At 51.3% G+C, this 14,260-nt stretch overlaps 1 protein-coding gene across 1 annotated transcript; it reads left to right on the top strand.

The window, feature by feature from the left end:
- Positions 1–473: 473 nt before the first annotated feature.
- On the top strand, positions 474–13,972 carry HHATL (hedgehog acyltransferase-like). The gene is made up of 12 exons (XM_014945171.1): positions 474–502; positions 965–1,115; positions 1,728–1,795; positions 2,182–2,295; positions 2,447–2,641; positions 3,165–3,374; positions 6,758–6,929; positions 7,605–7,749; positions 8,351–8,386; positions 9,107–9,308; positions 10,356–10,497; positions 12,197–13,972. Exons 2-12 carry the CDS (start codon positions 1,010–1,012, stop codon positions 12,316–12,318), a joined length of 1,512 nt encoding a protein of 503 aa, XP_014800657.1. The 5' UTR covers positions 474–502; positions 965–1,009; the 3' UTR covers positions 12,319–13,972.
- Positions 13,973–14,260: the final 288 nt, after the last annotated feature.

The following is a 14,260-nucleotide window of genomic DNA, read 5'->3' on the forward strand; positions in this document are numbered from 1 at the left end:
AGACATTAATTAAGCACCCGCGGCAAGAGCTTTGCGACGGGAAAAGTGACCGGATCGCCTTTTATTGCTGCCTAAAAGCAGAGTTTCTCTCCCTAATTCCCCTCAAAGCGCCCCGCAGAGTGGCAGGGGCTGCGTGTCCCCCCCTAAACCCCCCGCGGGGGATGTTCGCGAGTGGGAGGAGGATGCCCTGGTCCCCCCCCGTCCCCCCCCTCTCCAGCCCCGCATCCCGCCTGCTCCAGCCCCAAACTGCGTTTTTCAGCCGCCGCCGGCCGCGGGCTGAAAGGCACGTCTCGCCGGGGCTAATTAGCTTCAGGAGGAGTAATTAGCTCAGGGCTAATTGGAAGGTCGAACGGGGGTATTCTCCCAGCCCTGCTGATGCTGCTGGCCGGGGGGGTGCTCAGCTGTGCCGGTGGGGTCCTGAGCATCGTGGCCGGGAGGAGTTGGGGACCGAGTTAGGAGCCCCCCCCAAAAAGCTCAAGGATGGGAAAAAGCCCAGGAGAAGGTGAGCAGGGGCTCAGGGCAGGGATGTCCCATCGTGTCCCCCCCGTGGGCATCTTTGTGCTCAAGCCTGGATCCCCTCCACGGATCCCATTAGGAATTAGAGGGGTCACCATAAACCCCCCATCCTGGGTGGCTGGTGTCCTGGAGCATCTCCAAACATTGGGATGGGGGCAGCTTGTTGGGAAGAGCCCTTTACCAGGACCACCTGGCTGAGCTGCCCCCCCCCCCATTCCCCCCCAAAACCTGGCTTTTGGGTGGGTTTTGCCGCAGGACTCCACAGCAGCCTGGCTCCCCCCACCTGAGTTGTGTCCTAGGGTTCATCCCCAGGTGCCACCATCTTCTTCTTCTCTTCAAGGAAGCCCACAGGACAGAGCTGCTGAGGACCAGCCGCGATTTGAGGGGTGGGAGGGCAGGTTGAGCTCTCACCTTTGGTCTTTTTCCTTCTTCTCCTTCCCTTTCCCAGGTCTGGATCCCTCCCCAGCACCGGCTGGGGTGGTAACCTGCCACCATGGGGGTTAAAACCATGCTCCCCAGCTACGAACTGGGGTTTTATGCCCTGGTCGTGACCTGCGCCGTGGTCTACAGCGGCACCGGGATCTTCGAAGCCTCCCGAGGTAACGCTCCCCATCCCATCATCCCCCCCATCCCCCTGGGAGGGAGGATGGATGTAAGGTGGCTGCTTTTACAGCTGTCGATACCAGAGGCAGATTATTTTTGGCACAAAACAGCCTGGGCATCCTTTGCAAGGTCCAAAAAGGATTTATTATTATTTTTTTTTGCCTGGTTGTCCCCTTGTCCCTCTTTCCATGGCTCAGGGCAAGAGGCTGTGGAACATCACAGCTCTCCAGCCAGTGCCTGAAATAGAATCACAGAATGGTTTGGGTTGGAAGGGACCTCAAAGATCATCGAGTTCCAACCCCCCTGCCATGGGCAGGGACACCTCCCACTAGAGCAGGTTGCGGGTTGATTCCCAGATTTTTTTGTCTGGAACCCCATAAAACTGAAAATTTTATGGGATCAACCCAGAGTCCCTGGCTTTACAAGGCTTTGTAAAGTCACGCTGGAATAGCTGACGTTCTGATTCCTATGGTTGTCCACTTTGGGGAGGGGGTGCTTGAGCCCCAATGGCTCATCGTGGTGGTGAGGAAGACTCTCCATCTTGCCACAACCCGGCCCCTGTTTCCTCGAGGTGTTTCTCTCCCCATAATTCTCATTTTTTTTTACAGAGAGCGTGAACAGAAAGGCCTTTCGGGACGGCATCAAGCCGGGCTGGCACTACTTCGGCAGGAAGATGGTAAGCGGAGGAAGGACTCAATCTTTTCTAGCTGCCGGCCACGTGCTCGGTGCTGACCACTGGAGAAGCAGAGCTGGTTTTTTCTGCTGCTGACACGCTTTTGTGAAGTCCACGTGACTCGTATTTTTCTCTCTATAAAGAACCAGCCAGGGAAATATCAGCCCTGGGGCGCCGTGGATGCTCTGCTCTGCGTGCACCGAGACGAGCAACCTCCGCCCATCTCTCCCGGGGGGTTTTTATGGCCAAGCTAAAGTGCTCGGGAGCCCTTTGGGTGGAAAAATGGGAAGAAAAGGCTTTGAAAGTTGTGTGGTTTCCCCTCCAGATGGGTGTTGGGGCAAGGGGTGCGAGGGCTGGGGGCAGTAAGGCGCCCGGTGCTGCTCCCGCAGGACGTGGCCGATTTCGAGTGGGTGATGTGGTTCACCTCGTTCAGGAACGTCATCATCTTCGCCCTCTCAGGACATGTCCTCTTCGGCAAGATCTGCTCCATGACGGTGCCACAGGTGAGCCAGGGACGTGGTGGGATGGATTTGAAAGCAACCAGGGTGACCTGGGGGTCTGTGGAGGGGACTGGGGGGATGTTCTAGGCTGGGGGGAGCAAGGTTGGGGCTTTCACCAAGCTGACCATGAGTTGTGGTTGTTCTCTTCTCACAGCACCGGGCCGTGATGTACATGTTGTACGGGATCTTGGCCGTGCTGGGCAGCATGGGGCTCGTCTACCTGATGATCATCCTCTCCCACTGCCTTGTCCTCTACTCCGTTGCGCTGGCCAAGCAGAAGTGGCTCTGCTTTGTGGCCGGGCTTTGCTGTCTCGCCTCCTTCAAGGTGGAGCCCTTCAGCTCCTGGCAGGTAGGTGCTGCCTTGGAACACCCATCTGCCTCATTTCCAGCCCACTTGTGTCCCTCTCCTTGGGGCTGTCTCCAAGAAGGGCTCCTGGGACACCCCAAAACCCTGGATGCTTCTCCTGGCTATGTCAAAGGTCCACAGGGATGGCACTTGTGCCACTGAACTTGGAGTAATCCCACAAAGGGATATGTCATGTTTTGGTGGCTTCATGCTGGGCCAGAGCTCAGGACACCCAAGTCCTTCTTGCTGCTCAGGCAACAGCTTGTCAGCCAGATGAGACCTGTTCCTTCCCTGTGCCTCAGTTTCCCCATCTGTAACAAGTGCTGGGATGGGTTCAGCAATGCCCATGCCTGTCTCTGCCCAGTTTTCTCTTTCAAACATCAAGGCTCATTAACTCCAGGAGCTAATGGTAAAGAGGATAACCAGAGGCTTTTGCCTGCTGTCCTGGGAGTGATGTCCTCCACAAAGCGAGGGAGCACAGAAGTGACGCTGCCTTCCTGGTGGTAACATTTTGTTTCTCATCCAGAGCGGGTTTGTAACGGGAGCTTTTGATCTTCAAGATGTCCTCTTCTATGGAGGAAGCTGCTTCACCATCATGCGCTGCATGAGCTTTGCCCTCGAGAGCTCTGAGAAGAAAGAGGGCATCTACTCCATCTTTGACCTCCTCAAGTACAACTTCTACCTCCCATTCTTCTTCTTCGGGCCTGTCATGACGTTTGACCAGTTCCATGCCCAGGTGAGTGCTCCCGAGGCCAGGCTGGAGGAGGACCTCTCCCTGCATCTATTTCCTTGGGTTTAATGCCTACAAAACCCCATTTTTTGCGATGGGGTTTTAACCTTGCATTTTGGGGTTTTGGCCATTTCCACTGATCGGTTCAGCAGGGAAGACATAGCTGTGGTGAAAACACCATGCTGGGATGAGGAGGGGAGGGTTCAGCTCATGACCTTCCTTGCTGGGCACCTCAGTGCCTCAGTTTCCATGTACTGTCACCCCAGAAGCTCTGTGCTGCCCTCGTTGTGTGGTGCTGGGAGGCCACGGTGAGAGCCAGACACGTGGTGCCTATCTATGGGACCTCTGGGTGCTGGTGGCTGTGATGGCAAGAGCAGACCTACGTGTCCATCCAGCTGGTTCATGCAAGGAGCACGAATTTCTGGGGATGGTCTGTGTGTCTGAAGATGAAGTTATTTCTCTAGAAATAAGTAAGATTGGGTGGAAGGCTGTGCTTCAGCAACCAGGGGTTTCCTCTGCTCCCCATGAGATCCCCTGGTGCCCCAAGTCTTTGGTGTATCACACCCAACCAAGGGGACTTTTTGAAAAGCAGACTCCAAACAACACTGGAAAACATCAGCAGAAGCCTGGGCTGGGACCAGCTGCCTCTGGGGCTCTTCCACATCCAAAGATGAAGAAAAATGGCAGTGCTCTCTCCCTTCTCACTCTTCCCACCTCAACATCCTTTAACACCAATGATCAACCTTGGTCATCAAACTGGTACTGCTTGTTAAGGGAGGGCCCACTTGCTTGGTCAGCAATGGTGCTGGGAAGGATTGCCACCACCTTTTTGTTTCCTTCTAAAGAGGAAAAGCTACGCTGAAATTTTGGACTCAACCACTGGATGAAAGAGGATTTTAGAAGAACATCTGTGAATTCAGAAGAAAAACCAGCTCTGGGCAGGGGAGAGCAGCCAGAGTGTCCTTGGTGAGAAGGACACCAAAGACCCACCCAGCCCAGTACCTTCTCTCCAATGTTGGGCTGGTAGTGATTGCCTAAGAAAGGATCCACGCTGGTCTTCTTTCTTCCAGTGAGCGGAATGAACCCAGAGGCAACTTCTACTCCATGCTAATTCCTTCACCTGGGGCATTAAATAACCTCGTGCCACAGGCTCAAAGGATGAAAGTGTGGGACAGACATCCCTTGGGTCTTGCAGGATCTATTTAAAAAGACTTTTATAGCATTTCACTCTGAAGATCATAAGGTCGGTTCTGGTGTCCCCCATGAGGGACGTTCATGGTGCATTGAGTCCACCAGCAGCCCGTTCTCAGCAGAGAGAACCCAGCTGGACCCTTCCCCCCAACGTGCTGGAAGACACGTTTCACCTTATGGCTTCATCTTTCCAGTTTTCTTGTCTGTTGGGCTGAAGTCCAGGTGAACATGGCTCTAGCAGCACCTCTGGAGGAGGTGCAGTGCCCTGGGCTGCCCTCTTCACCCCATGATCCCCTTCCTTCCCCAGTTTCCATCAGTCTTTCCTATGAGGTGGGCAGCCCTGGCTGCTTCTGATGCTGCAACCAGGTATCTATCAATCAGGGCATCAAACTGCCGGTATCTCCAAGACCTGAACTCCCACCTCCTCTACAAGTCTTGATCTGGAAGGTCCTGTTCCTTTTGCACAGCCCCAAACCATGATGTCTGCAGCCACTTCATGAGCAATTCCCCCCTCTGATGCTTAAAACTCTTATCCTGAAGGCCCGAGGAATAAGTCCCCAACCCTTTCCCCACGCCCCGGCCAGGGGTCCTGTCTTGGTCTGGCCACCACTGCCATCTCCTGGCTAGACACCCCCCTGCACTGCTGGAGCTGCAGCTAATTGCAGAGGTGAATTCCTAATTACCCAACAGTAATTATGGGGATGGGCAAGTAGATGCAATGCCTTTCCCGGGGTGGGGTGTTTCCAGTAAGGGAACAGCTCTGTTTCTTTGGCTCCTACTGGTGCTATGTCCTGGTGGACCCCTTGCAGCCCCATGTGTGGTGAGTACTCATCTGTACCAGGGCTTGGCCAGCCTCATTCCAGCAGAAAAGCGTCTTCCTTACTGGGTTTAGGGGAATTAATTCACTTCTGTAGGGCTGGAAATGTGGTGAACACAGCCCCGATGCCAAAGGGGTGGTGGCAGAGTGCTGTGACCACGCACTGGCACGAGGATGGGTGGGAAATGGAGGCTCCGTGTCCTCTCGTGTGTCTCCAGAGCCTGTTCTCCCTCAGATTCTCCTCCAGCTGAGGGTCCAGGGGGCCTCTCTGTCTCCTTAAAGCTATTTGGTCTATAATAGAGAGGAAACAAATCTGGCAACGGCTTTAATTCTGAGGAATCATCTGGATTTGACGAGGGGGCTGGTGCAGCAGCCTGAGGATTACGTTGGGAGAGCTCCCACCTCTCGCGGGGAATAAAGGGAAAGTAATAAAAAACATAAGAGGATTTTGAATACAGCAGCAATTTTTACGGCCGCGCAGGGAAGTGAGGACATCAGGCTGCCCCGTGTAATCCTGAAAGCCTGCTCTGATGATTTTTTTATATTACAACGTGACAGCTCCTGGAGGCAAAGCCCAGCCCCTGTCTGTACAAGACACAGCAGAGACGAGGTCACCATCGATCAGGTCCCAACAGACTCAGGATGGTCCCTTGGGCAGCTCTCCTTCTCATTTACAGCAGGTGTCTGCAGCAGAAGCTCCAGAGACCACCAGTCATCCTCCTCCTCTTCCTCCCCAAATGACCCTGGCCAAAAATATGCATCTGGCCCTGGCAGAGCTGTCAGGTGGGATTCCAGCCCTGCTCCCAGCCTCTCCTGGGTGTGCAAGATGTCCTTCTCTACAGGCTATGGCACCCTGTAGATGTGATGAGTATGGGCATTTTCTTCCATTCAATGACCTGTGCAAGGGGCCACCCTTGAGCAAAGCTGACTTTCTGAACGTGTCCCTGCAGAAAGAGCATAAACCCAAGCTTCCTGGTCAGTGTGGCTTTCAGCCCACCTAGGGTCCCTTAGGTACAGCCAGACCTGTCACAGCTGTGTCACACCACATGCCTGCTCTGCTGGGACCCCAGTGATGGGAACAGCCTTTGCTAGGGGTTGGTCCAGGAGACACGTTGCTGTTGTGCTCAGCACTGAGGTGGGCACGTTGGAGGGATGCTGTGGGTGGCACATGTCCTGCTCCTGGTGGATATGTTCACCTGAGCTGGTCCCTTGGGTCTTCATTAATCAATGGAGTTTTGGGCAATGCAGTCCATGGTGTGATTTCTAATGGAGAATGTTGAGTCCCCATTTGGGCCTTGACCATTTCTCTGGTTGGAAGAACATGCTGCCCATCCTGTCTCTCAGTTTAGCCTTTTCCTGGTTTGCCATCACCTTGTGGCAGGTGAGCACCCGAGAGTTGAGATGCAAAGACGACGAGATGAGGAATATCCGGGTCCATGCTCTCTTTCACGTGGGGGCCATCATTGCTGTGGACATCTTCTTCCACTTCTTCTACATCCTCACCCTTCCTTCTGACCTGAAGTTCGTGAACCGCCTCTCAGACTGGTCCTTGGGTGAGTGGCCATGTTTGGACATCCTCATACCTGTACTCAGCTTCGAGGCAGTGGTGAGTGGGTCAGATCTCTATCCATCTCCATTGAGAGGCTTCGTCAATGCCTACGTTAGACAGATTTAGGTAAAGCCCTCCCTTCTTCTCAACCACAGTGCAACAGAGTGGAGGTCTGACAGATGGTGTTGGTTTGACACCCTCATAGGGTCCTGGAATAAATTGTTTGGCTCGGGGTTTAAGAGGTTGAGCACCAAGCTGTTCCCGTTGCCTTTGTCTGGACTGGACGGGAGTTCAGAACCTCCAAAAATCAGCTCCATGCTGTTGCAAGAGGCACATCTGATATCTCAGATGCCTTCACAGGTGGGCACCCATTATGTGTGTTTGTGAGCCACTGACATGGCCACAGGGTGTAGGTTGTACAGAGAGTAGCTCAGGGGAGCTGTAGCTGCTGTCTTCAACTACCTAATGGAGGGTTGTTAGAGAAGATGGACTCTTTTTGGAGGCTGGCAGGGAAGAAGCAGGACACAATGAACTAAGTTCTGCGAGACTAGGTTAACAAGCCTTAGAGGGGAGGAAAGAAATGGTGTTTGTATGAGTTTCTTTGACTACCAAGAACAATAAACAGAACAATAAAGTCCCGTGTTCCTCTTCAGATGTTTCATTCTCATTTTTGCTCCAGCTGGCTTGGCCTACTCCAATTTGGTGTACGACTGGGTGAAAGCTGCTGTCATGTTTGGGGTCACCAACACCATCGCCAGACTGGACCACTTGGAACCACCCCAGCCCCCGAAATGCATCACCATGCTCTACGTCTTCGCAGAAACGTGAGTACCCCACATGCATCGACGAGGAGAGATGGCATGTTTGGCTGGATTAAAGTGTTCATGGAGGGGAGGAGGTATGGGCTGTGCCTCAGATATTAGGAAGAAATTCTTTTCTGTGAGGGTGGTGAGACACTGAAACAGGTTTCCCAGGGAAGTTGTGGATATCCCATCACTTGAAGTGTTCAAAGCCAGGTTGGATGAGGCTTTGAGCAACCTGGTCTGATGGGAGGTGTCCCTGTCCATGGCAGGGGGCTTGGAACAAGATGATCTTGAAGGTCCCTTCCAACTCTAACCGTTCTATAATTCTGAGCTGCTGGCCTGTAAGTTGGAGACTACCTACAATGATCAATCTATACTGAACCTATAGTCCAGACCTGGCCGTAGCCCAAGGAAATATTCTAGGGCAGGAAGCAATGGATAAGATAGGTTACAACCACATTGGTAGTGAGACCGGTTCAAGGAAGGAACATGGAAAACTACTGTGAAGAAGGTTCATGAAGTACCTCACCAGGAGACCAGGCACATTTTATGACTGACTGGTGCGTGGAAAGGTGTCATTCCACTGGGTGTTTTAACATGCTTCTTATCATCTCCATTTTAGGCATTTTGACAGAGGGATTAACGACTGGCTGTGCAAGTAAGTGTCTAATCAACTGTCCCTAATCTGCTCCAGGGTCTTCTTTTTCATCACATAGCAATGGAGCATTAAGTGCTGTTCATCCCAAAGCTGAGGTGGCCTCTCTTCTGGGTGAATCCCACTACGGCACAAAGTCATATTCGGTCTGTTTATCCCTAAAACCATTGAATTAATCATCACAAAGTGCAGCCCCCTCCCTCCCTCCCCTTTGCCAAAGTTGAGAATAAGAGAGTCCTGTCCTAGAAAACCCTTTAAGTCTGGTGGGTTAACATTCCCTCAAGGGAGGAAGAATCAGGCTCATATTCCATCAGGAGGAAAGGGGAACTGAGCCCAGTTCTCCCATATCCCAGGTAAGATCTCCCTCAGCCTTTCAGCTCTCTTCAACCATGATTGCACACGAGCAAACCTGTTTTGAAGGTGGTGGCTCCTCTGTGCTGAAATCCTGTGCACCAGTGAGTCTGAGATAACCTGCAGCTCTGTGAATCCCCACATTTTATCAACACTTTGCCTGCAAGAGGGGAAAAGGGTGGTGTTTCGTCCTTAAGGAGCTATAGATTTGTGAGGAAAACAGGCCACATACAGCTGGATTGTAGCAAAAATCAGTTTATTGCTAGACCATGTCAGCCAAAACATGGGAGGAGGTGGGTGAACATGGGAGGAGGGGTTCCAGAGGTCTCTCCTTGACTAAGGGGAGCACCGACCACTTTCCTTGGCTGTTAGGTACGTGTATGACCACATTGGAGAGAACCATGACAACATCATGAAGGAGCTCGTGGCCACCATCGCCACCTTTGCCGTCACCACCCTGTGGCTGGGGCCCTGTGAAATCGTTTACATCTGGTCTGTCTTCAACTGTTTTGGCCTCAACTTTGAGCTCTGGGTGCAGAAGTTCTTCCAGCTGGAGCCCTTTGCCAAATTGGAGGTGAGGAGATGTGCTGCAAGTGGATGGGGGGAGATCAGTGGGTCTGGGGCCAAACTCTGCTGCTGGAAAGTATCCATGACTGTAGGGAGCTCAACAAGTCAGGTCCACTTTCAGCTGCCACTGAAGAACAACATCCCTAATGATGATCCCATCTCTGTTTGGGATCAAGGTGACTCAGCAACATGTTTGAAGAAAAACTTAGCAAACTCCATCCTGGAAACAATTCTGTTGCTTATTTGGTTTGCCCAACCTAAACCCTGGAGGTCCTACACTCTTCACTTTCAGTAAAGACCCCTTTTGAATAAAAATTTTGGAGGGCAATCCTCCTGTTTGCTCTTCTCATTGAACTTCTAATCAGATTATAGCACTCTTGGGCAGCGAAATCTCTTTCCCTGCAGCACCACAATTCTCAGCACTAAGTGGCCTGGGGATTCTCCATGTTCTTTGAAGACTGCTATAAACCTCTTCTCCGCTCCTCTCGCAGCAGCTGCTCCTGAGGATTAAGTGCCAGTGACAATTTCACTCTGCTGCTGTCACTAGGTTTTCAGCTCTTTTTTTTAATCTTTTTTTTTTTTTAACCGACAATTTCACTCTGCTGTTGTCACTAGGTTTTCAGCTCTTTTTTTGTCTTTTTTTTTTTTAATTCCTAAGAAACAATTTCTACTAGGAGCTGGGAGTGCTTTGCACATATGGCTAATAATAATCCTGGTGTACAACAGCATTTATCTGCCTTGAGGAATGGCTTACTCAAGGCAACAGACGAAGAAAGGGGTACTTAGCCATCACAATTAGCATGAAACCACTCAGAACACCTTGCTCCTACCCATGGGACCTTGAAACATCAGTCCAGAGTCCCAAATGCATCTGAGTCCAGCAGCAGAGCAGAAGTTTTACCTTGTCCTTACGTTTCTTCATCTCAGAGACACTAAAGGCCACTCTAATTTTTGCCAACCCCCCTGTGATCCCAGTGGGAGTTTGACTGGAGTTGGCCCAGTGCATCTCCTTTCCTCCTTTTTTCCTCACTCTCTTCTCCTCTCCCTTCCACAGGCCAAAATGCCAGCCAGCATGTCTCGACGGCTTAGGGCAGCTTTTGGGGCAGCAAATTTCTGGGCCATCGTCCTCTACAACATCCTAGCCCTCAACAGCCTGGAGTTTGCAATGCTGGTCACCAAGAGACTTCTTCTGACTGGTAAGATGCTACCAGCCTTCCCCATTGAGGTGCCCTTATCTTGACTGGGGGGACACTGGTAGGGGAGCCAAAGAATGGGACTTCTGAGTCTTCTTTTTTATGGTCTGGACATTGGCTTGTTACGTGGCTGCTCCTGATGTGCTTAATTATTGTTCAAAAGGTGCAGGAAGCTGTTTCTTAGCTCCCATTCTTCTCGTGTGAGCTCTCTGGGATATGAGCTGTCTTCCAGGTGTTCTTGTACACCTCCTGGCACAGCCTGACGCTGTGATTTTGACTTCTTGAAGCAACACAAAGGTCACACTTGCCCCACCAAGCTGGGCTGTGAAATGCTACCCTTGCTGGAGATGATACCTCATCTCCTTTTGCTTTAGCAATTACTCCTGCATCAACCTGAGGGAGCTGGGATTTTGCTGGAGATACCTCATCTCCTTTTGCTTTAGCAACTACTCCTGCATCAACCTGAGGGAGCTGGGATTGTTTAGCCTGGAGAAAAGGAGGCTGGGGGAGACCTTATCGCTCTCTACAACTCCCTGAGGAGTGGTAGGGAGGTGGGGGTCGGCCTCTTCTCCCAAGTAACAGGTGATAGGACAAGAGCACACCATCTCAAGTTGCCCTAATGGAGGTTCAGACTAGAAATCAGGAAGAATTTTTACACTGAAGGGGGTTTTAAGCATTGGAACAGGCTGCCCAGGGAAGTGATGGAGTCACCATCCCTGGTGGTATTTAAAAGACAAGCAGACGTGGTGCTTAGAGGTGTGGGTTTTGTCACTGTTAGGTTGATGGTTGGACTCGGTGATCTGAAAGGTCCCTCCCAACCCAGGCAATTCTATGATTCTATGAACCTGAAGGTGACAGTTACAAATCCTCATTCTACAGTCTTATCTGTACATTTCTAATCGGTGGATGGTAGCACTATTTTGAAGTCTTCTTGAGCAGCCCAGGGTATAAATAGCCATCAGAAGCCCATGTTCTCCAGCCCTCTCTGGGACAGGGCTGGCGTAGGAAATGGATAATGTGACGCTCTGGTCTCTGTGTGCCAGAAGTGCCTGCCCGCTGAGCTAGCTGGCTTTTGCTGGTTGCATTATTCATTCCAGAGGTCCTGTTTTAGCAGGTACAAAGCCTGTGTCTCCCCTCTGCTGTGGATACCAGACTCATGGTTACAAGTGCCATCAGACCCTTCCTAATTGGAGGGAGAGCTCCCTGTTCTCAGTCACTTATTTAGATGACAAAAAACGTGTTTCCTGGGTGCACACTGTGTCCCCACTAGGTATGGGAAAAGGTTGGGGTTGATCCTCAGCATCAGTGGGGCACAAAGCTTCCAGAAGGTCACAGTGCTGAATAATGATGGACACGGGCAGGTTGAATGGACAGAAAGTCAACCACCAAGTCTGACGTTGGGAGGAAGGAGGAGTTATGGAGGTAAGAGAGTGCTCAAAGCCACTCCAGCACGTTCACAAGTTAACCATGGTCCCCCATGCCCAGGTGGGTTCAGGCACCACTTCATTTAAAATCTGATCCCAGGAATTTATCTCTTCTCTCGGTGAAGCTGTAGGGCTGGATCCACAATGGAAAATGTTGTGGCCATCGTGAACTTGTGGGACCTCCCCAACCCACTTGAGAGGCAGCAGTGCTGGAGAAAAGCTGGGCCCATTATTCAAGCAGCTACACCAAGATGACCATGTCTCCCTCTGTCTTCTAGGTTTCCCTGTAAGCACCCTGTCCATCTGGTTCATCACATACTGCGGAGTGCAGCTGATCAAAGAGCATGAGCGCATCCTGGCCATCAAGGAGGAGACGTCTGACAAAGTGAAGGCAGAGTAGAGGGAGGCATCAGTAGGCTTGTCCCAAAGCCTCGTCTGCTCTCCAGCCACTGCTGCCAGGCTAGCCACTGGCAGGGGATCTCCAAGCACTCCTGAAAATCAGACTGCTGTAGCTCACCCATGTAGAAGTCACCTGGAAGGCACAGGTCACCCCCTTGCTGCAAGAAAGATTTTTTGGTAAGACACAGTGGGCATTTCTCAGACTCCCCATGCGTGGCAGACTGCTGACGTAGGCTCCCAGGACTTTTTTTTAGTGCCAGCAAGAGCCATCGCCATCATTTTTCTGACCCTCTGACATTGTGCAGGCCTAGAGATTTCACCCTCTGCTTCCCATAACACTTGGTCCACCAGCACTTGGGTCTCCCCCAGGACCTGTACTCCAGGTCTCCCAGAGGAGAATCCTCAAGTCCCACTGCTGGAGGTTTTAGGGGGTGCAAGAAACACACAGTTATGAGAAAGGGATTAGCTGGAGCTGAGCCTGCTCTGAGCAGACCATCTCTAGGTCGCTTCCAGCCCAGCCATCCCGTGTTTCTTTCACTGCAAGAAATGGTCAGCATCCACTGTCAAGTGTTCAGCGTCTATGGTTGTGCAGTAAGGACTGTGAAATGGCTCAGCACGATCTATACCTTCCAAGAGGCTAATAAATAAATAGTACAGTCTTTATAGCAAAGGGAAGAAAGACCAGGAACGGCACATTGAAGGGTAATTATCTTCCCACCACTGTCAGCGGTGCAGAGTGATAGCTGTTACGACCTCTGTGAAACAAGTCCCTTCAGGCCTAAATGTCTTGGAAAAAATGATTTAGTGCCAATATCAGGCATAGTCAATAAGTGTGGGAGCCGTACCTGTTTCACAGCTATCACACGTTGGGTACAGGTTGCATGAGGACTGGGCATGATGAAGAAACACAACACATGGCTCACAACTGCTTGGTCCTTAGGCCTCAACTCAGACCCAAAGGGCCCTCCACTGCTGGGTCTGAGACCAATGTCCCCACCATGACCATCCTGCTATGACACGTGTCCTGGGCTCAAACCACATCCCATTTGCATTTTTTACATGCCATGGACAAAGGTTTAAGCTCACATTCCTGCCCATGGCTGAGGAACAGAAGGTGCTGTAGCCAACTCTCGCTCATCTCCAGCCATCCATTCCTTTACTCAACTGACTTTGGTGCACACAGCCTAAGCCCATGACAGCATGGCTGAACGAGCACACACACAGGTGTACAACCAAAGGAGAAAGACCCTGAACGAAGGGCAGTGATCTGGGACTCGGTGCTGGAGCGGAAGCCCCTGGTGGACTCCTTGGAGAAGTAGACTTTGGGACACTGCACAGTGAGTGCATTGAAAAAATGTACATGTGTGAAACACGGTGCCTTGGGGAAAAGGTGGGTTAATAAGTGAAAAATAGCTCTGTCTCTCTTACACTTTAGAGAAACTTTCAGTGGCCTTATGTCTGAGTTCTCTTGATGTTTGATGAGGGCAGAATCTGGACCACTTTGTAACGTGGGTTAAGAAGCTTGGTGTTGGTATATTCTGACTTCCCTGTGGATGAAGCAGGATTGGTTCCTAGCCAGCTTTCAGCTCTGCCAAAGTAATTTGTGAAGTCCCTGATAAATGTCATTTATTTATGTAGTAAATTAATGTTGGAAATCTGTGGTGCCTGTGACACTGATGTAATCGAGGCGACAACCCGGGTAACACACTGAAATCAGAGCTGAGAGATCTGTTTGCAAGTCCTCACCTCCCACCCCTAGCTGTGACAGAAGATAAAACACGGTTGAGTTTGATGGAAACCCACCTTAGCAGCATCACCAGATTGGAGGTTTGGCTGCAGCTTGATCCATATTCTCCTTTATTTTGACTCCACCTTAGTATTGGTGATGTATCATGAGCCTACTGCCGTCAAACTTTCATCCATGTATTTTTTATTTCTGGGAG

The sequence above is a fragment of the Calidris pugnax genome, unplaced genomic scaffold (genome assembly GCF_001431845.1).
Source record: "Calidris pugnax isolate Ruff unplaced genomic scaffold, ASM143184v1 scaffold54, whole genome shotgun sequence".
NCBI classification, from domain to species: domain Eukaryota; kingdom Metazoa; phylum Chordata; class Aves; order Charadriiformes; family Scolopacidae; genus Calidris; species Calidris pugnax.

What these genes read in the sequence shown, in the direction of transcription:
- HHATL (XM_014945171.1), top strand. Translation starts at nt 1,010, where the DNA reads ATGGGGGTTAAAACCATGCTCCCCAGCTACGAACTGGGGTTTTATGCC. An exon ending in CTCTACGTCTTCGCAGAAAC is followed by an intron (nt 7,750 to 8,350) that starts GTGAGTACCCCA and finishes TCTCCATTTTAG; the next exon opens with GCATTTTGACAGAGGGATTA. An exon ending in CAAGAGACTTCTTCTGACTG is followed by an intron (nt 10,498 to 12,196) that starts GTAAGATGCTAC and finishes TCTGTCTTCTAG; the next exon opens with GTTTCCCTGTAAGCACCCTG.